This window comes from Myiozetetes cayanensis, unplaced genomic scaffold (genome assembly GCF_022539395.1).
Source record: "Myiozetetes cayanensis isolate MyiCay16 unplaced genomic scaffold, myiCay2020 scf59, whole genome shotgun sequence".
Classification (NCBI taxonomy): domain Eukaryota; kingdom Metazoa; phylum Chordata; class Aves; order Passeriformes; family Tyrannidae; genus Myiozetetes; species Myiozetetes cayanensis.
The window spans coordinates 223,923-249,257 of record NW_026087842.1 but is presented as its reverse complement, the minus strand read 5'-3'; the positions used below and the strand labels follow the sequence as shown (position 1 = coordinate 249,257).

General features: G+C 67.2%; 3 protein-coding genes across 3 annotated transcripts; 1 reads left to right on the top strand and 2 right to left on the bottom strand.

Annotated features, from left to right (window-relative positions):
- Nucleotides 1-1,324: 1,324 nt before the first annotated feature.
- On the bottom strand, nucleotides 1,325-3,903 carry LOC126650236 (uncharacterized). The gene is made up of 2 exons (XM_050334792.1): nucleotides 3,880-3,903; nucleotides 1,325-2,055 (listed from the first exon to the last, which is right to left on the bottom strand). Exon 2 carries the CDS (start codon nucleotides 2,039-2,041, stop codon nucleotides 1,376-1,378), a length of 666 nt encoding a protein of 221 aa, XP_050190749.1. The 5' UTR covers nucleotides 2,042-2,055; nucleotides 3,880-3,903; the 3' UTR covers nucleotides 1,325-1,375.
- A 2,685-nt stretch (nucleotides 3,904-6,588) lies between these two features.
- B4GALNT1 (beta-1,4-N-acetyl-galactosaminyltransferase 1) lies at nucleotides 6,589-15,119 on the bottom strand. Its single transcript, XM_050334799.1, is given in 14 exon segments — nucleotides 6,589-6,816; nucleotides 7,318-7,555; nucleotides 8,441-8,581; nucleotides 9,561-9,748; nucleotides 10,938-10,999; nucleotides 11,001-11,085; nucleotides 11,800-11,980; nucleotides 12,279-12,295; nucleotides 12,298-12,315; nucleotides 12,596-12,699; nucleotides 13,019-13,201; nucleotides 13,724-13,766; nucleotides 13,769-13,930; nucleotides 15,047-15,119. Coding segments are annotated over 13 exon segments (1,632 nt in total). The 5' UTR covers nucleotides 13,926-13,930; nucleotides 15,047-15,119; the 3' UTR covers nucleotides 6,589-6,601.
- Nucleotides 15,120-15,874: 755 nt separating this feature from the next.
- Nucleotides 15,875-25,258, top strand: OS9 (OS9 endoplasmic reticulum lectin). Its single transcript, XM_050334784.1, is given in 21 exon segments — nucleotides 15,875-15,989; nucleotides 17,105-17,358; nucleotides 17,860-17,921; nucleotides 17,923-17,943; nucleotides 17,945-18,029; nucleotides 18,567-18,630; nucleotides 19,414-19,490; nucleotides 19,586-19,684; nucleotides 19,923-19,961; nucleotides 20,167-20,188; nucleotides 20,191-20,252; nucleotides 21,283-21,469; nucleotides 22,710-22,795; nucleotides 22,904-22,940; nucleotides 23,033-23,103; nucleotides 23,105-23,122; nucleotides 23,193-23,483; nucleotides 23,762-24,153; nucleotides 24,225-24,298; nucleotides 24,301-24,329; nucleotides 25,060-25,258. Coding segments are annotated over 21 exon segments (2,214 nt in total). The 3' UTR covers nucleotides 25,189-25,258.
- Nucleotides 25,259-25,335: the final 77 nt, after the last annotated feature.

Genomic DNA, 25,335 nt, shown 5'->3' with positions numbered 1-25,335 from the left:
CCCAAAAAAATCCTCCAAAAGCCCTTCTGACCCCTCCCCCTAATCCTTCCTCAAAATCTCCCAAAAAATCCTAAAAAATCCCTCCAAATCCCAAAAAATCCTGCAAATCCCCCCAATCTTCCCAAATCCCCTAAAATCCCCCTGGAATTCCCCACAAATAATCCTCCAAAACCCCTTCGACCCCTCCCCCCAATCCCTCCTCAAAATCCCCAAAAATCCCAAAAAATCCTAAAAAATCCACCACAAAATCCCCAAAAAAATCCTTCAAAAGCCCTTCAACCCCTCCCCCAATCCCTCCTCAAAATAAAAAAAAATCCTACAAAATCCTAAAAAATCCCCCCAAAAAATCCCGCAAATTCCCCGCCAATCTTCCCAAATCCCCCAAAATCCCCCCAAAAAATCCTCCAAAACCCCTTCAACCCCTCTCCCTAATCCTTCCTCAAAATCCCCAAAAATCCCAAAAAATCCAAAAAAATCCTAAAAAATCCCCCCAAATCCCAAAAAAAATCCCGCAAATCCTCCCAATCTTCCCAAATCCCCCAAAATCCCCACAAAATCCCCCAAAAAATCCTCCAAAAGCCCTTCAACCCCTCCCCCAATCCCTCCTCAAAATAAAAAAAAATCCCAAAAAATCCCCCCAAATCCCCCCCAAAAAATCCTGCAAATTCCCCCCAATTCTCCCAAATCCCCAAAAATCCCCCCAAAAAATCCTCCAAAACCCCTTTGACCCCTCCCCCTGATCCCTCTTCAAAATCCCAAAAAATCCCAAAAAAATCCTAAAAAATCCCTCAAAAAATCCTGCAAATCCAGCCCAAATCCTCCCAACTCTCCTAAAATCCCCCCAAAATCCCCAAAAAAATCCTCCAAAAGCCCTTTGACCCCTCTCCCCAATCCCTCCTCAAAATCCAGCAAAAAATCCCAAAAATCCAAAAAAATCCCCCACAAAATCCCCCACAAAATCCCCCAAAACCCCTTTGACCCCTCTCCCCAATCCCTCCTCAAAATCAAAAAAAATCCTAAAAAATCCCCAAAAAAAATCCCGCAAATCCCGCCAATCTTCCCAAATCCCCCAAAATCCCCCCAAAAAATCCTCCAAAACCCCTTCGACCCCTCTGCCTAATCCTTCCTCAAAATCCCCAAAAATCCCAAAAAATCCAAAAAAATCCTAAAAAATCCCCCTAAATCCCAAAAAAAATCCCGCAAATCCTCCCAATCTTCCCAAATCCCCCAAAATCCCCTAAAAACCTCCCGAAATCCCCCCCAGTCCCATAAAATCGGATCAGGAACGACGCCAGAGCTCCCCCCGTGTGGAATAAAACCCCATTTAATGGTCCCCATCGTGACCCCAAGGGCCGGGAGCGTCCCGGGGGGTCCCTCAGGGCCCCTCGAGGCTCCGCAGCAGGTGGAGGATCCCGGGATCCAGCGGGACGGGCTCCAGGTGGCAGCGGAGCCGCCGCGCCGTGGCCTCGTGGCGCTCCCGCCGCCGCCACTCCCGCAGCATCTGGAAACTCCAGAGGACGGGAGCGCCGGGATTCTCCTCCTGGATCTGCTCCAGGCGGCTCCGCTCCATTCCCAGGCACAGAATTCCCACCTCCTGCCACTCCCGGCCCAGCAGCCGCGCGATCTGCATCAGATCCCTCTCCGTCAGCAGCCGGGAGTTCCCGACGGGATTTGGGGGTCCCGGAGAACCGGCGGGATCCCCGTTGGGGATTCCCTGGGGGTTCTCCTGTTCTCCCTGGGATTGCTGCTTCCCGGCGGGGTTTGGGGCGGCTCCGTTGGGGGTTCCCGGTGGGATTTGCCGTTCCAGGGGCAGCTGGAAGCGCTGGATGAGGTCGGGGCGGCCGAGCTGCCCGAGGGTCCCGGCGAGCACGGCCCGGGCCCGGCCCGGGAAGCGCTGCAGGAGGAGCCGGCAAAGCTCCGGGCGCGACGCCGGGATCAGGAGCCCCCCCGGGATCTGCCCCTCCAGCAGCACCTTCAGCGCCTGGAATTCCTCCTCTGGCAGCTCCTGGGCCACGGCCAGCACGGCCTGGCGCTCCTCCATGGGGAAAAGGGGGCCTGGGGAAAGGGGAGATCCTCAGGGGGGAAATTGTGGGGAAAATGGGAGAGATCCTGAGGGGGGAAATCCTGGGAAAGGGGGAGATCCTGAGGGGTGAAATCCTGGGGAAAAAGGGGAGATCCTGAGGGGGAAATCCTGGGGAAGATGGGGAGATCCTGAGGGGTGAAATTCTGGGGAAAGGGGAGATCCTGAGGGGTGAAATTGTGGGGAAAGGAGGAGATCCTGAGGGGGGAAATCCTGGGGAAAGGGGGAGATCCTGAGGGGTGAAATCCTGGGAAAAGGGGGAAAACCTGAGGCGTGAAATCCTGGGGAAAGGGGGAGATCCTGAGGGGTGAAATCCTGGGGAAAGGGGGAGATCCTGATGGGGGAAATTATGGGGAAAATGGGAGAGATCCTGAGGAGTGAAATCCTGGGAAAGGGGGAGATCCTGAGAAAGGGGGAGATCCTGGGGAAAGGGGGAAAACCTGAGGGGTGAAATCCTGGGGAAAATGGGAGATCCTGAGGGGTGAAATCCTGCAAAAAGGGGGAGATCCTGCAGGGTGAAATCCTGGGGAAAGGGGGAAAACCTGAGGGGTGAAATCGTGGAAAAAGGAGAGATCCTGAAAAAGGGGAGAAGCTGAGGGGTGAAATTCTGGGGAAAATGAGAGATCCTGAGGGGGGAAATTCTGGGGAAAATGGGAGATCCTGAGGGGGGAAATTATGGGGAAAAGGGGGAGATATTGCAGGGTGAAATCCTGGGGAAAGGGGGAAAACCTGAGGGTTGAAATCCTGGGGAAATGGGGATATCCTGAGGGGGGAAATTGTGGGGAAAAGGGAGAGATCCTGAGGGGTGAAATCCTGGGAAAGGGGGAGATCCTGTGGGGTGAAATGATGGGAAAAAGGGGAGATCCTGAGGGGTGAAATTCCAGGAAAAGAGGGAGATACTGCAGGGCGAAATTATGGGAAAAAGGGGAGATCCTGAGGGGTGAAATCCTGGGGAAAGAGGGTCAATCCCGGGGCACAAAGACTGGCGGGGCGGGGGGGCAAAGGAGTCCAATCCTGGGACACAAAATTCTGGGAAAAGTGGTCACTCCTGGGTCGTGAAATGCCAGGGAAAGGGGTCAAACCTCCCCTGAGCCCCCCAATCCCCCCTGCTGCCCCCCGTGTCCCATGAGCCCCCAGTCCCCTGGTGTCCCCCGTGTCCCATGAGCCCCCAATCCCTCTCAATGCCCCCCCGTGTCCCCTGAGCCCCTAATTTTCCCCAATGTCCCCCGTGTCCCCTGAGCCCTCCAATCCCCCCGGTGCCCCCTATGTCCTCGGTGCACCCCCGTGTCCCCTGAGCCCCTGTGCCCCCAGGTGTACCCCCAGTCCCCCTGAGCCCCCCGGTGTCCCCTGATGTCCCCTCCGCGTCCCCTGAGCCTCCCCGTGTCCCCAGAGCCCCCAGTCCCTCCCGGTGCCCCCTGTGTCCCCTGAGCCCCCAAATTTCCCCTGTTCCCCCGGTGTCCCCTGAGTCCCCAGTCCCCCCTGTGCCCCTCGTGTCCCCTGAACCTACCAGTCCCTCACGGTGTCCCCTGTGTCCCCTGAACCCCCAATCCCCCTAGTGCCCCCCGTGTCCCCTGAGCTCCCCAAATTCCCCTGTCCCTCCCCCCTGCTGTCCACCCCCGTCCCCGCTGCCCCGCCCGCCCTTTGTTCCGGGTCCCGCCGATCCCGGGGTGTTCCCAGGGACCCCCAGCCCGACCCCCTCCATTCCTCACCCCAGCCCGGACCTCTCGGCTTTCCCACCCCCGTTTTACCCCCGGGCCCCCTGAACCCCCAAAATCCCCCGAACGCCGCCCGGGTCTCACCGCGCTCGGTCCCGCGCGGGGGGCGTGGCCTAAACAGGGAGGGGGCGTGGTCTCAGCTCCCGCCAAAGCTGTTGCCGCGGCAACAGGGGCGTGGTCACGGGCAGGGGGCGTGGCCATATCTTTTCCCAAGGCCGTTACCCAATTAATAGAGGTGATTGGAAAGGGGCGTGGTCCCAGTCAAAGGGGCGTGGTCTCAGGTCCCGCCCAGCTGTTATGGAGAGAGGGGGCGTGGCCAGGACGGGGGAGGGGCGTGGCTTGGAGTGAACGAGGCACAACGTATGTCCGGAAAGGGGGCGTGGCTTTGGCGATGGGCGTGGCCTGGGGACAGCTGGGGACACCTGGGGACAGCAGGGGACACCTGGGGACAGCTGGGGACAGGCTGAGGGGTCGGCGAGCGACATCCCCTGTGAGACCAACTGCACCAACAGGCCCCACCCGTGGGGGGGACACCTGGGAAGGTGAGGGAGGGGCACCTGGGGGCACCTGGAGGACCCTCCCTCAGCCCCTCCCCAGGCAGTGAGACCCCTCCACGCCGTGAGACCCCTTTTTCACCCCCTTTTCCTCCTGTTCCAACAGCTTAACTAATTATTGTTATTATTTATTATTAATTCCAATTTTTTAATTTGTTATTATGGTTGTATTATTTACTATTTATTTATAGATTTTTACATATTATATTTGTATATTATAACTTTATATATATTTATATATTTATTTTATTTTTTATTTATTATTTCTGCTCATTTACGTTGCTTGTGTATTTACATATTTTTACATTTATATATTTATCAGACACCCCTCAGAGGGAGGGGGAGGAAAACAGAGCAACAGGCACCGTGGCCACTCCAACTGCATCTGGAGCAGAGAAATAACTCATGTTATTATATGTAAATTTACATATTATATATTATATTTTCAGATATTATTATATCTGCGTGTATTATGTATTTGATTATTATTATATTATTATTATTATTATTATTGTATATATTGTTGGGTGCTGAGTGACACCATCAGTGCCATTCCCAGGGACAGGGAGGATGGGCTGCTCCAGATCCACCCCCAGCCCTGGGAGACATCCAGGCTGGACAGAACCAACAAACACCCTGGAGCGGACTGGAAATGGGACCTGGGATTGTGGGAGGGACCTGTCTGGTGGTGTCCGTTGTCAGGATGTTCATCCCTCCAGGACTGTCCATTCTAAGGTTGTCCCCCTGTGAATCATTTCTTTTCCCACCCCTTTTGTCATCAAAGTCGTTGCTGTTCCTGTTCCTTTTATCTCGTTGTTGTTTCCAGTCAATTTTCTTATCCCAGCCCGTGATTTCTGCCGTGAATTGGGGACAATTCCCAAACCCCTCCACGTGTCCCTGTCCCTGCTGTGTCCCTGTCCCTGTGCCAGCCCTGTCCCTTGTCCCTGCCATGTCCATGCCCTTGGCGTGTCCTTGGCACGTCCTTGGCGTGTTCTTGGCATGTCCTTGGCATGGACAGACCCTGCTTGGTTGGGGGAGGGATTCCCAGAGGGCTCCTCCATCCCTTTGGACAATTCACCCCCTTCCCCACAGACCACACCCACTGAGACCACACCCACAGAGACCACCCCCTCCCCACATCTCCCCCATCCCCTATAGCCCCCAATATCCCCACAGCCCCCATCCCCTACAGCCCCTCCTCACCTTCACCCTCCCCAGACTGGCAGGGCCGGGGCAGCCCCTCCCCTCCCCTCGCCCCTCCCCCGGCCCATTTTTGGGAAGAAAGAGGCCGATTTCGGGCTGGTTAAAATCTCACCATCCATTGGGTAGAAAAGGGCGGGGAGGGGGCTGCCCCTCCCAACCCCTTCCCCAACAGGCCCGGGGGTCCTGGGGGTCCCGGGGAGGGGTCGAGACTTGGCACAAAAATCCAGGCGGCAGCGCGGGGAGGGGCTGTACAATAGAAAACCGGGGGAGGGGCGAGAAGGGGAAGGGGGACCCGGGGGACCCTGCCACCACCCCCACCCCCAAAGTACAAAAGAGCTAAAAACACCGCAGGGGGGCAGGGGCTCCAGGGACCCTGCGGACATGTGGTGGCCCCGGGGGTGGCACTGGGGGTGGTCCATGGCAGTGGCCCTGGGGTGCCCCAGGGGGGGTGGCCCGGGAGGTGGCCCCGGGGGTGGCCCGGGGCGTGGTCGTGGGGGTGGGGCCAGTGTTGGTGGCCCAGGGGCACCCTCGGGAGCAGCTGATGGCCCGTGTGGCACACGGGGTGGCCCTGGGGGTGGCCCATGGTGGGGATGGCCCTGGGGGTGTCCTGCAGTTGGTGGCCCCGGAGTCGCCCCGGGGTGGCCGTGATGACCCTGGAGGTGGCCCAGGGTGTCAGTGGCCCTGGGGGTGGCCCACGGGGGGTGGCTCAGTGTCACCCCGGGGTCGGTGGCCCTGGGGGTGTCCTGGGGGTGCCTCGGGGACAGCCAGGGGTGGTGGCCCAGGGGGGTGGCCCAGGGGGGGTGGTGACCCTCGAGGTGTCCCACGGGGCGGTGGTCACTCAGGGGGTGACCCACGGGGTGTGACCGCCCAGGGGTCAGCCTGGTGTCAGCAGCCCTGTGGCCCCCCCAGGGGCAGGGGTGGCCCGGGGGGTGGCCCGGGGGCGGTGTCCCCGTGTCCCCCGCCCCATCAGCACCCACGGGCGCCCCGGGGTGTCCCGTGGTGTCCGCGGTGTCCCGGGCGGGTGTCCGGCGGGGCGGGCCGGGGGCACGTCAGTCCCCGGCCATGCACTTGAAGCGGTTCTTGAAGAAGAAGAGGCGCTGCTTGAGGCGCAGGCTGTCGTCCCGCGCCGCGGGGTAGCGGTAGCGGTTGTACTGCCGCTCGCCCTCCGAGCGCCGCCAGGGCAGCGCCAGCTTGGACGCGTGATCCACCACCACGTCCTCGCACGAGCCCACGTGCAGCACCCCCAGCCCGTCGATGAAGAACTCTGGGGGGGCGCGGGGAGGAAAGGAGGGGGCACCCACAGCGGGCTCAGAGATGCCCCCCGGGTTGCTCTGCCCGGCCTCTGACCCCGGGGGTTTATTGGGGGGGGACCCCAATATCCCCCCCGTCTGACCCCCAGGCACCCCTTCCCACCTCTGACCCCCCCGGGCCCACTGTGGGGGAGATCTCCCCACTTCTGACCCCGTGACCCCACGGCGGGGGGACCCCATGACCACCACCACCCCCAGCAACCCCTCCCAGCCTCTGAGCCCCCTGGCACCCTCCCCTCTGACCCCCTGACCCCATGGTGGGGGACCCCTGACCCCACGGTGGGGGATCCAGCTGTCCTCTCCCGGGACCTCCTGGACCCTCCCAGCCCCTCCTGATCCCCTCCTAGACCCACAGGACCTCTCCCACGTCCCTGTCCCCGTCCCTCCCCCAAGCCTCCCTCCCAGACCCCTCAGGACCCCCTCGAATCCCCCCCGGGCCCCTCAGCCCCGCTCACCGAGATGAGCCACGCGGCGCAGGCGGGGGTCGAAGCCCACCTGGCGGACCTTGTCGGTGCGGGCCAGGAAGAAGTTGACGACGCCGTCGGTGACGACGCAGGCGGGGAAGCCGGCGAGGCGGTGGTGGAAGCCGGGCCGGGTGCGCAGACAATCGCCCCCCGCGCCGCCCCCCCGCACGCTCAGGCGCTGCCGGTACGTGGTGGTGTAACCCGTGATCTCCCGCACCGCGCCGCCCACCTGCGGGGGGAACGGGGCAATGGGGGGGCGGCACCGCGACCCCCTGGACCTCCCGGGTCCCCCCGGGACCCCCCCGACACCGCCCACCTGCGGGGGGAACGGGGCAATGGGGGGCCGGCACCGCGACCCCCGGGACCTCTCGGCACCCCCCGGGACCCCTCGACACCGCCCACCTGCGGGGGGCGACGGGGCAATGGGGGGCGGCACCGCGACCCCCGGGACCTCTCGGCACCTCCCGGAACCCCCCGGCATCGCCCACCTGGGGATGGGAACGGGGAATGCACCGGGACCCCCCCGGCTCCGCCCGTCTGAGGCTGCTGGGAAGGGGCAGCACCGGCCCCGGGATCCCCGCGACCCCCGGGACCCCCCAGCCCCGCCCAACCGCGGCACCGGGACCGCCCGGGACCCCCAGGATCGCCCGACCCCCGGCCCAGACGGGACGGGGCCACACTGGGGATCCCAGGACCCCCCCGGGACCGCCCGGGACCCTCAGGATTGCTCAACCCCCGGCCCGGATGGGACGGGGCCACCGCACGGGACATTGGGGACCCCCCGGGACCCCCAGCATCGCCCCCCCGGGGGTCGGGGCTGCTCTGGGGGGCGGTGCCAGCACTGGGAAACCCCGGGAAACCCCCAACATCACCCCCCCACGGCACCGGGAGCTCGGGACCCCCAGGAGAACCGCCCGTGGCACTGCCCCTCACGCCCCTCCGACCCCCCGTGTCTCCCCCGCCCCTGGAGCCCCCCGTGTCCCCTCTCCCGTGCCCCCACCAGGTCCAGGCTGGTTCTCTCCAGCACCGGGCACTGCACATGAAAACCGGGACCCCCGTCCCACACATGGGGGTCCCACCGGCCCCCGCCCCTGGAGCCCCCCCGTGCCCGCACCAGGTCCAGGCTGGTTCTCTCCAGCACATCCACGAGCTTCTCGAGCCGCGTGCGGGGCGTGAAGATGAAATCGTCGTCCACCCACAGCACGTACTTGGTGGTCACCTGCGACACCGCCAGGTTCCTCCCGGCGAACCAGCCCTGGGGGGCACCCGTGGGACCCTCAGACACCCCCCGCGGGGTCCCCACGGCCCCCCCGAGCCACGTGGTCCTGTCAGAGCCCCCCTCTGCCCCCCCAGACCCTGGGTACCCCAGACCCACTTGTCCCAGCCCCAGTGTCCCTCCCTAGGGTCCCACAGCCCCCACCCTGCCCAGGCCCCCTGCCCCCGAAACCCTGCCACCATCCTGTGTCCCCTCCCTGGGTCCCACAGCCCCGGCCCTGCTAGCCCCCTGCCCCCAAAAGCCCTACCATCCCCCGTGTCAAAAAAGCCCTACCATCCCTCCCCAGTGTCCCCCTCCTGGGGTCCCACAGCTCCCCACCCTGCCAGCCCCCCTTTCCTCCCCAAAAAGCCCTACCACCATCCCATGTCCCCTCCTGGGGTCCCACAGCCCCCGGCCCTACCAGAGCCCCCTGTTATCCCCCACACCCGTGTCCCCCTCCCTGAGGTCCCCCTCCTGGGGTCCTGCAGCCCCCATCCCTGTGAGACACTCCTGTCCCCCAAACCCTGCCACCATCCCGTGTCCCCTCCCAGTGTCCCCCTCCCTGGGGTCCCACAGCCCCCACCCCTGCCAGCCCCCTGTCCCCCACAAAAAGCCCTGCCACCATCCCATGTCCCCTCCTGGGGTCCTACAGCCCCCAGCCCTACCAGACCCCCCGTTATCCCCCAAACCCGTGTCCCCCTCCTGGGGTCCTACAGCCCCTCATCCCTGAGAGCCCCCGGCCCCCCCCAAAAGCCCTGCCACCATCCCGTGTCCCCCTCTCAGTATCCCTTTCCTGGGGTCCCACAGCCCCCCATCCCTGCCAGCCCCCTGTCCCTCCCCAAAGCCCTGCCACCATCCCGTATCCCCTCCCCGTCTCCCCCCTTGCCCTCCCTCTCCGAGGGCTCCGGGTGTGACCCGGGGAGGGTCTCTGTGCCCCCTCCCCCCTCCTCCTCCCTCCCCCGCGCCCCCGCGCCCCCACCTTTCCAAAGGGCATGAGGTAGTGCTCGAGGTGCGGCCCGGACAGGGGCTCGGGGCGCTGGCTGTCGTCGGCCACCACGATGGTGACGGAGGGGTAGAAGCGGCGGATGCTGGCGATCAGCGCGCGCAGTTTGTCGTAGCGCAGGAACGTCTTGGTGGCCACGGTCACCAGAGCCGAGATGTTGTACCCTGGGGGGGCGGGGGGGGCGCTGGGAGCGCTGGGGGCACTGGGGGTGCTGGGAGTGCTGGGAACCCGCAATGGGGGCACTGGGGGTGCTGGGAACCCGCAATGGGAGTACTGGGAGCACTGGGAACCCGCAGTGGGGGCACTGGGGGTGCTGGGAACCCGCAGTGGAAGCACTGGGAGTGCTGGGAACCCGCAATGGGAGCACTGGGGGTGCTGGGAGAACTGGGAACCCTCATTGGGGGCACTGGGAGCACTGGAAACCCACACTGGGGGTGCTGGAAACTCACACTGGGAGTGCTGGGAATCAGCAATGGAAGCACTGGGAGCGCTGGAAACCTGCTCTGGGAGCGCTGGGAACCCGCAGTGGGGGCACTGGGAGTGCTGGGAACCCGCAATGGGAGCACTGGGAGTGCTGGGAACCTGCTCTGGGAGCGCTGGGAATCCTCAATGGGAGCACTGGGAGCGCTGGGAACCCGCAGTGGGGGCACTGGGAGCACTGGAAACCCACACTGGGGGCACTGGGGGTGCTGGAAACTCACACTGGGAGTGCTGGGAGTGCTGGGAACCCACATTGGGGGCACTGGGAGCACTGGAAACCCACACTGGGGGCACTGGGGGTGCTGGAAACTCACACTGGGAGTGCTGGGAATCAGCAATGGAAGCACTGGGAATCTGCACTGGGAGCACTGGGGGTGCTGGGAACCCACACTGGGGGCACTGGAGGCGCTGGAAACCAGCACTGGGGGTGCTGGGAGCGCTGGGAATCCGCACTGGGAGCGCTGGGAATCCGCACTGGGAGCACTGGGAGTAGTGGGAATCCGCAATGGAAGCACTGAGCGTGCTGGGAATCCGTAGTGGGAGCACTGGGAACACGCACTGGGGGGTGCTGGGAGTGCTGGGAACTCTCACTGGGAGCACTGGGAACACACACTGGGGGGTGCTGGGAGTGCTGGGAACTCTCACTGGTAGCACTGGGAGCACTGGGAACCTGCACTGGGAGCCCTGGAGTGCTGCGAGCTCGTGCTAGGAGCGCTGACAGCACTGGGAACTCACACTGGGAGCACTGGGAACCTGCCCGGGAGTGCTGGGAGCACTGGGAGCACCGGTAGTGCGGGGGCACTGGTTTGGGGTGGGGGGCACAGGCAGGGCCGTTCGGGAGGCAGGGCCGGTTTGGGGGCTCCCGGTGCTCACCGCCGTCCCCGCCGCTGTCGCTGTCGCCGTCGCTGTCAGTGTCGCCGTCGCCGTCGCCGGCGGCCCGGGCGGGCCGTACAGGCGGGGGTGGGCGGGTGGCGGATGCGGATGGAGAAGGCGGCCGAGTGACCGTCGGTGGAGAACTGCACTGCAGGGCAAGGGGGGCTGGGGGGGCACCGGGGGCACCCGGAGGGAGGCGACGAGGGGGCTGGGGGCACGGGAGGTCACCGGGGGCACAGGAGGGACTGGGGGGAGGCTGGGGGTGCACCGGGGGCGGGAGGGGTTGGGGGCATGGGGGTACCGAGGGGGCACAGGAGGGCTGGAGAGGGCTGGGGGTATGGGGGGAGGCACAGAGGGGCAGGAGGCACTGGGGATACCAGGGATGCCGGGGACTGGGGGTGCTGGGGATCCTGGGGGTGCTGGGGGTCCTGAGGGTGCTGGGGGTCCCGTGAGGGGAGTCACTGGGGGTGCTGGGGGATCAACAGGGGGCCACTGGGGGTTTGGGGTGCTGGGGGTCTGCAGGTTCAATGGGAGGGCACTGGTGGTCCCGGGGTCTTGGGGGTCAATTAGAGGCACTGGGGGTTTGGAGATGCTGGGGTCTGCAGGTTCAATGGGAGGGCATTGGTGGTCCCGGGGGTCTTGGGGGTCGATTGGAAGCGCTGGGGGTTTGGGGGTGCTGGGGGGGTCAATGGAAGGGGAGCAATTGGGGGTCCCAGGGCTGCTGGGGGGGTCAACAAGGGGGCACTGGTGGTCCTGGGGGTCTGGGGGGTCAGTGGGAGGCACTGGGGGTTTGGGGGTGCTGGGAGTCCCAGGGGGATGCCCTGACCCCCCGGGGGTGCCCCCCGAGCCCCCCCGTACCCACCGATGTCAGCGGTGTCGGGGTGGAACTGGGTGTTGGTGTAGGTGACGAACTGCAGCTGCCGGTTCAGGTGATCCAGGTGAGCGGCGGCCAAGGACAGGTGTGGCTGCCCCTCCCCCCGCAGGGCCACGCCCTCCACCTCGGCCGCCACCGCCAGGGTCCCCAGCGAGGCCGTCAGGTTCACCTGGGGGCGGTACGTCAGGGGGGGGTCGTGGGGGAGACAGGGCAGGGACCCCCCAACACCCGAGGGGGGAGGGACACGCCCCTCCCACTCATAGACCACACCCCCCGCACGCTCCTCCCATTATTGACCACACCCTCCCCGTGCCCCACCCACAGCTGGGCACAGCTGGACACAGCTGGACACAGCTGGACACAGCTGGGCACCCCTCACCTGCCCCCCACCCACTCCCCACCCCAGACCCACCCATCTTTGACCACGCCCTGCCCTGGCCCCGCCCCCCGCGTGGCCCCACCCTCACCTGGTACCTGTTCCTGGGGGCGCCTGCAGGCTCAGCCCTGGGGGACGTGGGGATGAGGGGGCAGGGGGCACAGAGACCCCCTGGAGGGACCCCCTGCCCGTCCCCCTCCCCCAAGGACACCCCTCACTGAGCCCCCCATCCCTGTGCCCCCCGTCATCCCCCTCGTGCCCCCCACCCCCGTGTCCCCCCACTCTGTGCTCCCCCTCGCCTCCCCCGTGTCCCCTGCGTGCTCCTCGTCCCACCCCCGTGTTCCTCGTCCCCCGTGTTCCTCAGGCCCCCCGTGTTTCCCGGTGCCCCCGGCCCCCCGCGCCCCTCACCGGGCACCAGCACCGTCTGCAGCGGCCGCACTCCACCCCCTGCGCCGGGTACTCCAGGGGAGTTGGCCGGGACGATGAGCAGGCGGTCGGCAGGGGTCTGCACCCTGCGGGGGTGGGCACGGGAGGGAGTCAGAGGGTCCCACCCTGCCCCATCGCATCCTGCGGTGGGGCACCCACCGCGTACCCGGCCCCGGGGGTCCCACCCAGTCCAGCGGGTCCCACCCAGCCCAGGGGTCCCACCCAGCCCCGAGGGATCCCATCCTGCCCCGAGGGTCCCATCCTGCCCCAGGGTCCCACCCAGCCCAGGGGTGCCCTGGGTGTCTCCCTGCCCTGGGGCTGTCCCTCCCTTCCCCGTGGCATTCCAGGGTGTCCCCCTCCCTCCCGAGCTGCGGCCCCCTCTGCCCCCCAGGTGTCCCCCCGCACCGGTTGCGGTAGCTCCGGTACTCCCGTTCCCGCAGCCGCAGCTGCCGCGGTCGCTCCCCGGGGGCGAAGGCGCTGGCGAAGTCGAGCCCCCCCGGGCCGGGCCCGAAGAGCCTCCGGCGCAGCGGCAGCGCCAGCCCCGCCTCGGCCTCCGCCTCGCACGAGCAGCCGTTCCTGGGCAGGAGCCTGTCGCGACAGGACCGCTCGCACCGGCACCGGCACCGGCGGCGACACCGGCGGCGACACTGGTGGCACATGGACCGGCCACCGGCACCGCCCCGACACCTCCTGCGCTGCCCCCGATGTCACTGTCCCCACCTGTCCCTGTCCCGACACCTCCTGGCACTGTCCCCACCGTCACTGTCCCCACTGACACCTCCTGTCACTGCCCCCACTGTCACTGTCCCCACCTGTCCCCACCGACACCTCCCACCACTGCCACGACCCCGCCCCGGCACCCCATTTCAGCCCCCTCCCCCAACCGCCACCTCGTCACCCCCTCCCCAGGTGCCCCACACTCCCCCCGCTGCGCCCCCACCCACGGGTACCCCCCACAGTCCCCATCAGTCCCACCCAGCCCCCTCCTTGGGATCCCCCAACCCCTGAGTGCCCTCCCCGCCCCAAGGATCCCCTTTCCAGGGGTGTCCCCCTCCTGGGTCCCCATTCCAGGGGTGTCCCCCCTCCCCCGGTGCCCCGGCCCCTCCTCACTCCATGACGTCGTCCTTGAGGCGGAAGGGCACGTGCGGGTAGGTGCGGGCGGGGGGGCAGGGGGCGGCAGCCGCTCGGGGTGGGGGGGCCGGCGCAGGTCCACGCTGGGGGGGCCCTTGGGCGCCCAGAGGTGCAGGAGCAGCGCGGCCAGCGAGGCCGAGACCACCAGCAGCAGGCACAGAGCCCGCTGTGCCCCCCGCATCCTGCCTGGGGGCGGGGGGGCACCGTCACCACGGGGCACCGCCCCCCAGCGCGAACCAGTGCAAACCAGTGCGAACCAGTGTGAACCAGTGCCCCCAGTGTGAACCAGCGCCCCCCAGTGCTCCCAGCGCAAACCAGCACCCTCCAGGGTCCACCAGTACCCCCAGTACAACACAAAACCTCCCAGCCCAAACCAGTGCCCCCAGTGCAAACCAGTGCCCCCAGGGTGAACCAGTGCCCCACAGTGTGAACCAGCATAACTCAGCATCTCCCAGTGCCCCCAGTCCAAACCAGCACTACCCAGCGCCCCCCAGTGCTCCCAGTGCAAACCAGTGCCCTCCAGGGTCCATCAGTACCCCCTGTACAACACAAAACCTCCCAGCCCAAACCAGTGTCCCCAGTGGCCCCCGTGCAAACCAGTACCCCCAGTACAAACCAGTGCCCCTAGTGCAAACCAGCATAACTCAGCATCTCCCAGTGTCCCCAGTGCAAACCAGCACTGCCCAGCACCCCCCAGTGCTCCCAGTGCAAACCAGCACAGCCCAGTTCCAAACCAGTGCCCCCAGTGCAAACCAGTGTCCCCCAGTGTAAATCAGTGCCCCCAGTACAAACCAGTGCCCCCAGTACAAACCAGTGCCCTCCAGGGTCCACCCGTGCCCCCAGTCCAACACAGCCCAAACCAGTGCCCCCAGCCCAAACCAGTGTCCCCAGTGCCCCTGGTGCCCCCCATGCCCCCCAGTGCCCCCAGAGCCTCCCAGTGCCACCCAGCTCCTCCCAGTGCCCCCAGAGCCTCCCAGTGCCACCCAGCACTGCGGTGCCACCCAGTACAAACCAGTGCCCCCAGTACAAACTGGTGCCCCCGGTGCTGTTCACCATCGCCCAGTCCTTCCAGTGCCTCCCAGTGCTTCCCAGTACTCACCTCCCAGTCTCCCAGTTCAACCCAGTGCCCATCCCAGTGGCTGTACCTCCTCCATCCCTCCCCCCAGCGCCCCCCCAGTGCTCCCAGCGCTTCCCAGTGCCACCCCAGCTTCCCCTCAGTGCCCCCCCAGTGCCCCCAGTGCTTCCAGTGCCTCCCCAGTGCTCCCAGTGCCCCCAGTGCTCCCAGTGCTCCCAGTTCCTCACCTCGGGGTGGGCGCGGGTCCCGGCGGGGGGCTCAGCCCACGCTCATGGCTCCGCCCCCGCGGCACCACCCTGGGGACATGGGGACAGCGTGGGGGCTGGGACCCTCACACCCCATCGCGCCCTCCGAGGGACCCTGGTCCTTAGTGCCACTCCAACTCCCCGGGACCCCCGGCAGCCGTGGATTCCCGAACCCCCGGATCTCTGTGAGGGGGCTAAGGGGCAGGAGGGGCAAGGGTGGTCCTGGGGGTCTTTGGGGGGTCGATCCCTGTTGATGACGCCGGGGGCTGCAGGAGGAGGGGCCTGGGAGGGGTTTTGGGGAGAGCGGAGGGGTTGGGGAGAGGGAGGCCCAGGGGATGTGAGGGAGGGAAGAGGGGTGTCCAGGGAATTTGGGGTGGGGGAGCTGGGATTGGGGGCTGGGGGCTGGGGGTGCTGGGGAGTTGGGAGGGGGACTGGGATGGGGATGGGGATAGGGGATGGGGGTGGGATGGGGGCAGCAGGGACAGGGGATGGGGGGATGGGGGGATGGGGGGATGGGGGTCCGGCAGGTCTGGAGGGCCGGGTGGTCTCGGGGGCCGAGAACCCGGACTGGGGGTGCGGGGAGTGCGGGAGGTCTGGGGAGTAGAGAATTTGGGGAGGGGCAGGTGGGATGAAGGATGAGAGGGGATGTGCGGGGCGTTGCGGGGTCGGGGGATGGGGAGGAACTGGGATGGGGATGGGGGGGCTGGGGGCCCAGGGGGCGGCAGGGGCTGCGGCGAGCGGGTGGTCGCGGGGTGGGGAGGGTGATGCGGCTGCCGTGGGGTGCCGGGAGGTGCCGTCCCCGGCCGCGACATGTCGCGACAGGAGCGGGCCCGGCCCTACCTGGCTCCGACCGAGGGTCCGGGCGCTCCGCGGCACCGGCGGCACCGGCACCGGCACCGGAGCGGCCGCGACGGCGCCCCAAGAGGCTCCGGGGGAACCGCAGCTCCGCAGCCCCGGGGGCGGGGGGAGGGCTGCAGGGGGCGGGGGCGCAAAAGCGGGCAGGGGGCGATGCCGCCGCTGCCGGCGAGGCCTCGGGAGGGGCGGGGTCGCGCCCGCCGTGGGGATCGGCTCCTCCCGGGGAAGCGGCCACAGACCGAGCTTTGTGCCCACGCGTGGGGCGAACAACGGCCCCATTGAGGGCGGGGCGGGGGTCTGTCTGTGTACCGGGCTCTGCCTGTACCGGGGAGGCGGGGGCTCTGCCTGTACCCGGGGGCTCTGCCCGTTCTCTGCCTGTACCGGGGAGGCGGGGGGCTTTGCCTGTAACGGGGGGCTCTGCCCGTTCTCTGCCTGTACCGGGGGGATGGGGGCAGGAGCCGAGAGCTGGGGGGCTGCAGAGCTCTGGGAGGGGGCTGGGGGATTCGGGGGAGGGTGAGCTGAGTGGGCTCTGAAGGGGTTGAAGGGATGCTGGAGGGGTCCTGGGGGCGTTCAGGGACCCTGGGAGGCGCTGGGGAGAGATCTGGGGGTCTCGGGGACACCGGAGGCTCGGGAGAGACACCAGGGGCTGGAGGGGCAGAGGAGGGGCTGAGGGGGTTGAGTGGGTGGGTGAAAGGATAACGAGGGGTCCTTTGGGGGCTCGGGGGTCCTGCGGGGGCTCAGGGGTCTCCTGGGGGGGATGAGGAGTCCTCGGCAAGACTTTCGGGGTCCCCGAGGGTGTCGGGGTGCAGGGGGGACACCCGGGGCCGGTGGTGCAGGGGGTTCTCGGGGCGGACCCGCATTGAGGGTCCCACGCGCGACCCTCCCGGTGGTCTCAGCCCCCTCCCTCCCCCCAGGATCGGGTCCAGCCCCCCCTCCCGGTCCCGGGGACCACGTGACCCCCCGGGGGATGCTCGGTGCGCTCAGCCAATCAGCGCGCGGGGATCGCCTGCATCCCGCTCGGCCAATGGGAACGCGCCCGCCGTGATGTCACCGCGGAGTGGCCGCGTCATTGGCCGGCTCCGACCAATCCCCGCGCGCCGCGCGCCGCGCCCCTGCGGCCTCACCCTTCGTGACGTCATAGCACAGATCAAACCAATCAGAACGCGTCGAGCTGCTGACGGACAGGCCATCTGACCAATCGCGAGGCGGGACGTCCGGGGCGGGGCGGGGCGGGCGGTGAGGGCGGAAGCGGGAGGGGAGCGGGGCCAAGATGGCGGCGGGGCCGGGGCCCGCGGCCGGGGTCGCTCCTGGCGCTCCTGGCGCTGCTCGGGGCCTGGGCCGGGACCCCGCGCGGGGCCCGCGCCGCCCTCAACCTGCAGGAGCTCAGCGAGCTCAAGTACGGCCTGGAGATCCTGGCCGAGCCCGTGCTGGCCGGGCAGGTGCGCGCCGGGAACGGGGAGAGGGAGGGGGGCGATACCGGGACCGGGAGCATCGCCGCGGGTCCCTGCTGGGGGGTCGGGGGGAGTCCCATCTGGGAAGGGGCTCCGAGCTGGGATCGTCCCGGGGGGACTCCGGGCCGGGCTGGGGAGTGGGGGGTTAGGGGCACCGACCCTGGAAGGGGGTCCTGCCCTGGGGAGTCCTGGGGGTCCCCGAGGCCGGGGGGGACACGGAGAGGGGGTCGGGCAGGGGTCGGTGCCTCTGCCCTGAGGAGAACCACGGGCAGCGGGGCTGGGGATCCCGGGGGCACAGAGACACCCCCAGCTCAGGGTGTCCCGGCGGTGTCCCAGGGTTCTGAGGGGTCCCGGGGGCGTTTGGGGTCCCAGGGGTTCTGAGGGGTCCCAGGGGGCGTTTGGGGTCCCAGGGGTTCTGAGGGTCCCGGGGGCGTTTGGGGTCCCAGGGGTTCTGAGGTCCCCCGTGCTCTGACCCCCTGTGCCCCCCAGCGCCAGGCCGAGGACGTGGTGACCGTGGCCTCTCGCTTCAAGCAGCTGTACGAGTGTCGCCTCCCCCGCGGCCGTGGGACCCCCGGGCCCCCCGCGACCCCCGGCTCTACAACGGCTCGGGGGTGGCCGAGCTGCTGCGGCCCATGGGGGCAGCGCCCTGCCTCAGAAAGGTGGGGGGCACGAGGGGGGCACGGGGGGCACCCCAGCCCTGCCTCGGGAAGGTGGAGGGCACGGGGGCACCCCACCCTCTGACCCACCCGGGGGGGCACCCCTGTGTCTGGGGAGCAAGGGGAGGGGGCATGGGGGGCACCCCCACCCCCTGAGCCACCCCGGGGGGATTTGCTCTCTGGGGGGGCACATGGGGGGCACAGGGACACCCCCACCCCCTGAACTACCCGGGGGGGCTCTGCTGTCTGGGGGACCCTCACCCTCTGAGCACACCCAGGGAGGCACCCCTGTGTCTGAGGAGCAAGGGGGGCATGGGGGCACCACCCATCGACCTTCTCTGGGGGCTCTGCTATTGGGGGGGCACATGGGGGGCACAGGGACACCCCCACCCCCTTAACTACCCAGGAGGGGGCTCTGCTGTCTGGGGGGGCACACGGGGGGCACAGGGACACCCCACACCCTGAACTACCCAGGGGGCTCTCGCTGTCTGGGGGGCACTCCCAGCCCCCTGACTCCCCTGGAGGCTGTGCCACCCCCAGACCAAGGACTGGTGGACCTACGAGTTCTGCTACGGGCGCCACATCCAGCAGTACCACCTGGAAGGTGCCGGCATGGGGGGCTCAGGGGGGGCTCTGATGTCCCCCTGGGGCAGCTGGGGGGTCCTGGGGGCGGAACTGAGGAGTTTGGGGGGGTCTCAGAGGTCCCAGAAGGGGTGAGGGTCCTGGGGGTGTCTGCAGGGTCTGAGGGGTCCTGGGGTTTCACGGATGTTGAGGTCCCAGGGTGGGGAGGGCTATGAGGGGTCCTGGGGGGTCTCAGGGGTCTCTGAGGGGTCAGGGGGTCCTGGGGATGCTGAGGGATCCTGGGGGATCTGAGGGTCCTGGGGGTGTCTCAGGGGTCCTCAGGGTCTGAGGGTCTGAGGGGTCTGAGCCTGAGGATCTCAGGGGTCCTGGGGGGAGCTCAGATGTTCTGAGAGGGGCTGGGGGATCCGAGGGGGGGTGACTGAGGGGTTCTGTGGGGCTGGGAGGGCTCTGGGGGGGTCTGAGAGGTCCTGGTGGGAGGGTGAGGTGTCCATGAAGGGTCTGAGGGGTCCTGGGGGAGGGTGAGGTGTCCATGAAGGGTCTGAGGGGTCCTGGTGGGAGGGTGAGGTGTCCATGAAGGGTCTGAGGGGTCCTGGTGGGAGGGTGAGGTGTCCCCAAAGGTCTGAGGGGTCCTGGGGAGGGGGAGTGTCCCCAAAGGGTCTGAGGGGTCCTGGCAGGGGGGAAATGAGGTGTTCATAAAGGGTCTGAGGGGTCCTGGGGAGGGGGAGGTGTCCCCGAGGGTTCCCGGGGGGTCTGAGGGGCAGGGTGGCCCTGCAGCCCCCCCGATCTCCCCCTGTGGCCCCCCCAGAGTCGGAGATCCAGGGTGAGGTGCTCGTGCTGGGTTATTACCAATCCACCTTCGACTGGGACGACGAGACAGCCAAGGTGGGCGTTCCCCCCGCCCTGGGGGGGCACCAGAGGCACCCCGGGGGTCCCTGTGCCCACCCTGTGCCCGTGCCCACCCCCCCGTGCCCCTCCAGGCCTCCCAGCAGCACCAACTGCGGCGCTACCACAGCCAGAGCTACGGCAACGGCTCCCGCTGCGACATCACCGGGCAGGCCCGCCAGGCCGAGGTCAGGGTAAGGATTGGGGGCACTGGAGGGGCACAGGGGGGCACTGGGGGCATTATGGAGGCACTGGGGGCACTGGAAGCACTGGGAAACTGGGGGCACTGGGAGGGACTGGGTGTGATAGGGGGCACAAGGGACACTGGGGGACACAGGGGGCATTGTGGGGCACAGGGGACACTGTGGGGGCACAGGGAGGGCACAGGGGGCACAGGGGGGCACAGAGGGGGTCACCAACCTCCCCCCGCAGTTCCTGTGCGAGGAGGGGGCTGGGGATCACATGGCCTGGGTGGGGGCACTGGGGGGCACAGGGGGCATTGGGGAGGCACAGAGGGGGTCACCAAGCCCCCCCCCGGCAGTTCCTGTGCGAGGAGGGGGCCGGCGATTATGTGGCCTGGATGGGGACACTGGGGGCACGAGGGGGGCGTTGGGGCACTGAGGGGTCGCAAGCCCCGGCAGTTCCTGTGCGAGAGGGCCGGCGTTACGTGCGCGAGGTGGACGGGCCGCAGTCGAACCGTGCGTGCTGACGGTGCACACGACCAGGATCTGCCACCACCCCTTCCTGCAGCGCCCAGGGCTGGCCCACTGAGCCATCCGCTGCCAGCCCGCCTGCTGGCACCGCTGGTACGTCCAGTGCACGTGCGGGCTGCAGTCCTGAGTACCGCGGGGGATGGCGCTGTCACCTCCCTGGGGCGGGGCCGGCGCTGTCACCTCCCTGGGGCGGGGTCGGCATTGTCACCTCCCTGGGGCGGGGCTGGCGCTGTCACCTCCCTGGGGTGGGGATGGTGCTGTCACCTCCCTGGGGCAGGCACTGTCACCTCCCTGGGGTGGGGCCGGCATTGTCACCTCCCTGGGGTGGGGATGGCATTGTCACCTCCCTGGGGCGGGGCTGGCATTGTCACCTCCCTGGGGTGGGGATGGGACTGTCCCCTCCCTGGCCCTGTCCCCTCTGGCTCAGCACTGGAGCTGTCCCCCAGTGTGGGGCTGGCCCTGCTCCTGTCCCAGGGCTGGCCCTGTCCCCCTGTTCCTCTGGCTCATCCCTGTCCCCTCTTTCCCCTTTTGTCACTGTTCCTGTCTGTGCTGTCCCCCGGCTATCCCTGTTCCCTGTGTCCCTGTCCCCTGTGTCCCTGTGTCCCTGTCCCCTCTGTCCCCTGTGTCCCTGTCCCCTGTCCCCTGTGTCCCTGTCCCCTGTGTCCCTGTGTCCCCTGTGTCCCCTGTATCCCTGTCCCCTGTGTCCCCTGTGTCCCTGTCCCCTGTCCCCTGTGTCCCTGTCCCTGTCCCTATTGACCCTGTCCCCCTGTGTCTCTATTGCCCTAGTGTCCTGTCTGTCCTGTCCCTGTGTCCCTGTCCCTGTGTCCCTGTGTCCTATTGTCTGTGTCCCTGTCCCCTGTCCCCTGTGTCCCTGTCCCCTGTGTCCCTGTGTCCCCTGTGTCCCCTGTGTCCCTGTCCCTGTCCCCTGTGTCCCTGTCCGTCTGTCTACTGCTGTCCCTCTGTCCTGTGTCCCTGACCTGTCCCTGTGTCCCTCTCTCTCGTCCTGTGTCCCTGTGTCCCTTTCCCCTCTGTCCCCTGTGTCCCTGTGTCCCTGTCCCCTGTGTCCCCTGTGTCCCTGTCCCCTGTCCCTGTCCCTGTCCCCTGTCCCCTGTCCCCTGTGCCCTGTGTCCCTGTCCTGTGTCTCAGCCGACACCAAGCGGAAGGTTCAGGAGATCTCGGAGGAGCTGCGCTCGCTGGACACGCGGCTGTGGAGTGACAGGGACAGCGGGACCCCCCCCCAGCCCCCCCGGGGGGCCCACGGGGACGGTACGGACCCTGTCCCACCCCCTGGGGACAGTACAGACCCTGTCCCACCCCTTGGGGATGATACAGCCCCTGTCCTACCCCTTGGGGACAGTACAGACTTTGTTCCCACCCATGCCAGCTGTGTGTCCCCAAACCACCTGTGTGTCCCCCCAGTACCAGCTGTGTCCCCAAAACAGCTGTGTCCCCAAACCGTGTCCCCCCAGTGCCAGCTGTGTCCCCAGTGCCAGCTGTGTGTCCCCAGTGCCAGCTGTGTGTCCCCAAACCAGCTGTGTCCCCATGCCAGCTGTGTCCCCATGCCAGCTGTGTGTCCCCAGTGCCAGCTGTGTCCCCCCAATGCCAGCTGTGTCCCTATGCCAGCTGTGTCCCCAAACCAGCTGTGTCCTCCCAAACCACCTGTGTCCCCAGTGCCAGCTGTGTCCTCCCAAACCAGCTGTGTCCCCATGCCAGCTGTGTGTCCCCCATGCCAGCTGTGTGTCCCCCATGCCAGCTGTGTCCCCAAACCAGCTGTGTCCCTTCCAATGCCAGCTGTGTCCCCATGCCACCTGTGTGTCCCCCATGCCAGCTGTGTCCCCAAACGAGCTGTGTCCCTTCCAATGCCAGCTGTGTCCCCAAACCAACTGTCACCAAACCAGCTGTGTCCCCCCCCAGTGCCAGCTGTGTCCCCAGTGCCAGCTGTGTCCCTATGCCAGCTGTGTGTCCCCAAACCAGCTGTGTCCCCATGCCAGCTGTGTGTCCCCAAGCCAGCTGTGTGTCCCTAAGCCAGCTGTGTCCCCAAACCAGCCGTGTGTCCCCAAACCAGCCGTGTGTTCCCCAAACCAGCTGTGTCCCCAAACCAGCTGTGTCCCCATGCCAGCCGTGTGTCCAAACCAGCTGTTCCATGCTGCTGTGTACTCCGCCAGCTATGTCCCAATGCATGTCCCCCAATGCCAGCTGTGTCCCTTCCAATGCCAGCTGTGTCCCCATGCCAGCTGTGTGTCCCCCATGCCAGCTGTGTCCCCAAACCAGCTGTGTGTCCCCATGCCAGCTGTGTCCCCATGCCAGCTGTGTGTCCCCAAACCAGCTGTGTGTCCCCATGCCAGCTGTGTGTCCCCCATGCCAGCTGTGTGTCCCCATGCCAGCTGTGTCCCCAAACCAGCTGTGTCCCCAATGCCAGCTGTGTCCCCAAACCAGCTGTGTGTCCCCAAACCAGCTGTGTCCCCATGCCAGCTGTGTCCCCAAACCAGCTGTGTCCCCCCCTCAGCAGGGGACCAGGCAGAGCCAGCCCAGGATGTGGCACTTGGGGATGAGGAGGTGACAGTGGCTGGTGGGCAGCAGGACAGCGCTGGGGTGAGTCCTGGTGGCCCTGGGGACATTGGGGTGGCCCTGGGGACATTCTGGGGTGGGGGTGGGGGTGGATTTTGGGGTCCTGCTCCATCCCCCCTGCTCTCCCTGCAGGAGCCATCCCCGAGGGCAGGCGGTGGCCACGTGGCTGGTGAGTCCCGGGGTGTCCCCCTGTGGCCCCCCCCAATTGCCCCCCAGTGCCCCCCTGCCCCTCCCACCCCCATTCCGGGTCCCTCCCCGTAGATTCCCGGAGGAAAATCCACTTCAAGGTGATCCGGAGCCCCGGGGACCTCCTGCAGTTCATCGAGGAGCTCAAAGGAGACCACCAGGAAGGTGGGGACCCCCTCTGTGCCCCCCTGCACCCCTCCAGTGCCCCGGAGTCCCCTGACCCCTCCTGCCCCAGGCCAAGGGCAAGGCCCGTGAAGAGGAGGAGGAGGAGGCGGCAAAGGCTCCCCAGCCCCGGGGAGCCCCCAGCCCCGCCAGGCCCCCGGGCCGGGCCCCCGGGGTGGGGGAGGAGCAGGAGCAGCAGGAGCAGCGGGAGCAGCAGGAGGAGCAGGGGGAGGAGGAGGAGGAGGAGGAAGAGGTGGGGCCGCTGCTGGCGGGGCTGGAGCTGCTGCCGCGGGAGCAGGTGAAGAGGCTCAAGGAGGAGGTGAAGACTCAGATGGAGCAGGAGTTCGACAGCATCATCAGCGAGGTGCGGGCTGGGACCCCCCATCTGGGACCCCCACAGCGGGCTGGGAACCCCTGGTCGCTCTGGGGATCCCCCACACCGGGCTGGGATCCCCACCGTGCGTTGAGACCCTTTCCACGTGAGACCCCCACACCGGGCTGGGACCCCCCCACCTGTCAGCTCTGGGACCCCCAGCCAGGCTGAGCACCCTGTGACTGAGTTGGGATCCCCCCCGGGAGCTCTGGGGACCCCCAGGCCAGGCCGGGCCCCCCCCTTTGGACACCCCCCTGCCCCCCCTGCAGGTGGAGGAGGAGCTGGAGACCGAGGGGCTCAAGGGGGAGTTCGACCGGAGCCGCGTCAGCAGGACCCTCGCCAGCACCCTGAGCCACCTCATGGACCGCCTGGACCCGGGGACTCCCCGCGACCCCAGGCCCCCACGACCCCGGGCCGCTCCGGCCCCGGGGGCCCGCGGGGGAGGGCGAGGAGGAGGAGGAGGGAGTGAGGAAGGGCAGCCGACTCCCTTCGGCACCAGGAGCCCCCAGGAGCTGGAGGCCCCCAGAGGTCGCGCCCCAGCCCCAGGCCAGGAGCCCCCGGGACACGGGGCCCCCAGGGCGCGCGGGTGGAGAAAGGAGGTGCGGGAGCTGCTGGCCAAGGAGGGGCTGCGCGCCGAGGTAAGGGAGTCGGGGGGAGGAGGGTTGGGGGGGTTAGTGGGGAAGGGTTGGGGGCACCCTCGGCCCCCGGATCACCCCATGACCCCTCCCCCAGGGAAGATCGAGATCAAGATCGTGGCGGCGGCGGGGAGGAGGACGAGGCTCAGTGGCTCTCGGAGGAGGATTCGAGAGCCTGAAGGAGATTTTCCTCAGCATCCTGGTGAGGGGGCCAGGGGGCAACTGGGACACAGGAGGGGAACTGAGGGCTTTGGGGGAAATGGGGACACAGGTGGGAGACTGGGGGGAGGGGGCACTGAGGGCACTGTTTTGCCCCAAGTGCAAGGGAGGTCAGTGGGTGGGTTCAGGGGTCATTGTTTTGCCCCCTCAGGTGCAGGGGGGATTCAGGGGGGAACAGCAGTGACCCCCCAGGTACAGGGGGGGTTCAGGGGTCACTGGTGTGCCCCAGGTGCAGGGGGTCTATGGGTGGGTTCAGGGGTCAGTGGGGGCTTCAGGGGTCTGTGGGTGGGTTCAGGGTGTCACTGCTGTCCCCCAGGTGCAGGGGGTTCAGGGTGGGTTCAGGGGTCCCTGCTGTCCCCCAGGTGCAGGGGGGTTTCAGGGGGGGTTCAGGGGTGTTCAGGGGTCCCTGCTGCCCCCCCAGGTGCAGGGGGGTTTCAGGGGGGGTTCAGGGGGTGTTCAGGGGTCCCTGCTGTCCCCCCCAGGTGCAGGGGGGTTCAGGGGTCCCTGCTGCCCCAGGTGCAGGGGGTTTCAGGGGGTTCAGGGGGTTAGGGGTCCCTGCTGTCCCCAGGTGCAGGGGGTTCAGGGGGATTCAGGGGTCCCTGCTGTCCCCCCCAGGTGCAGGGGAGTTTCAGGGGGGGTTCAGGGGGGTTCAGGGGTCCCTGCTGTCCCCCCCAGGTGCAGGGGGGTTCAGGGGTCCCTGCTGTCCCCCCCAGGTGCAGGGCTCGGAGGAGGCGCAGCGGGAGCGGCGCCGGCAGCAGACTCTGGAGGACAATTATCGCTTCGTGTGGGGGGGCCACCAGGAGCCCCCCCCACCCAGTGACTCTGAGGACCCCGATTTCTGAGCCCCCACCTCTGACCGGCCCCCACCCCAAAAATCGGGGCTCTATCCCCGTCCTGGGGAGTTCCCAGAGGGCCCCCAACACACAGGGTCCCTGCCTTGTCTGGGGTGTGTGGGGGTCGCTGTGACCCCCTGGGGGCTCTGGACTGTT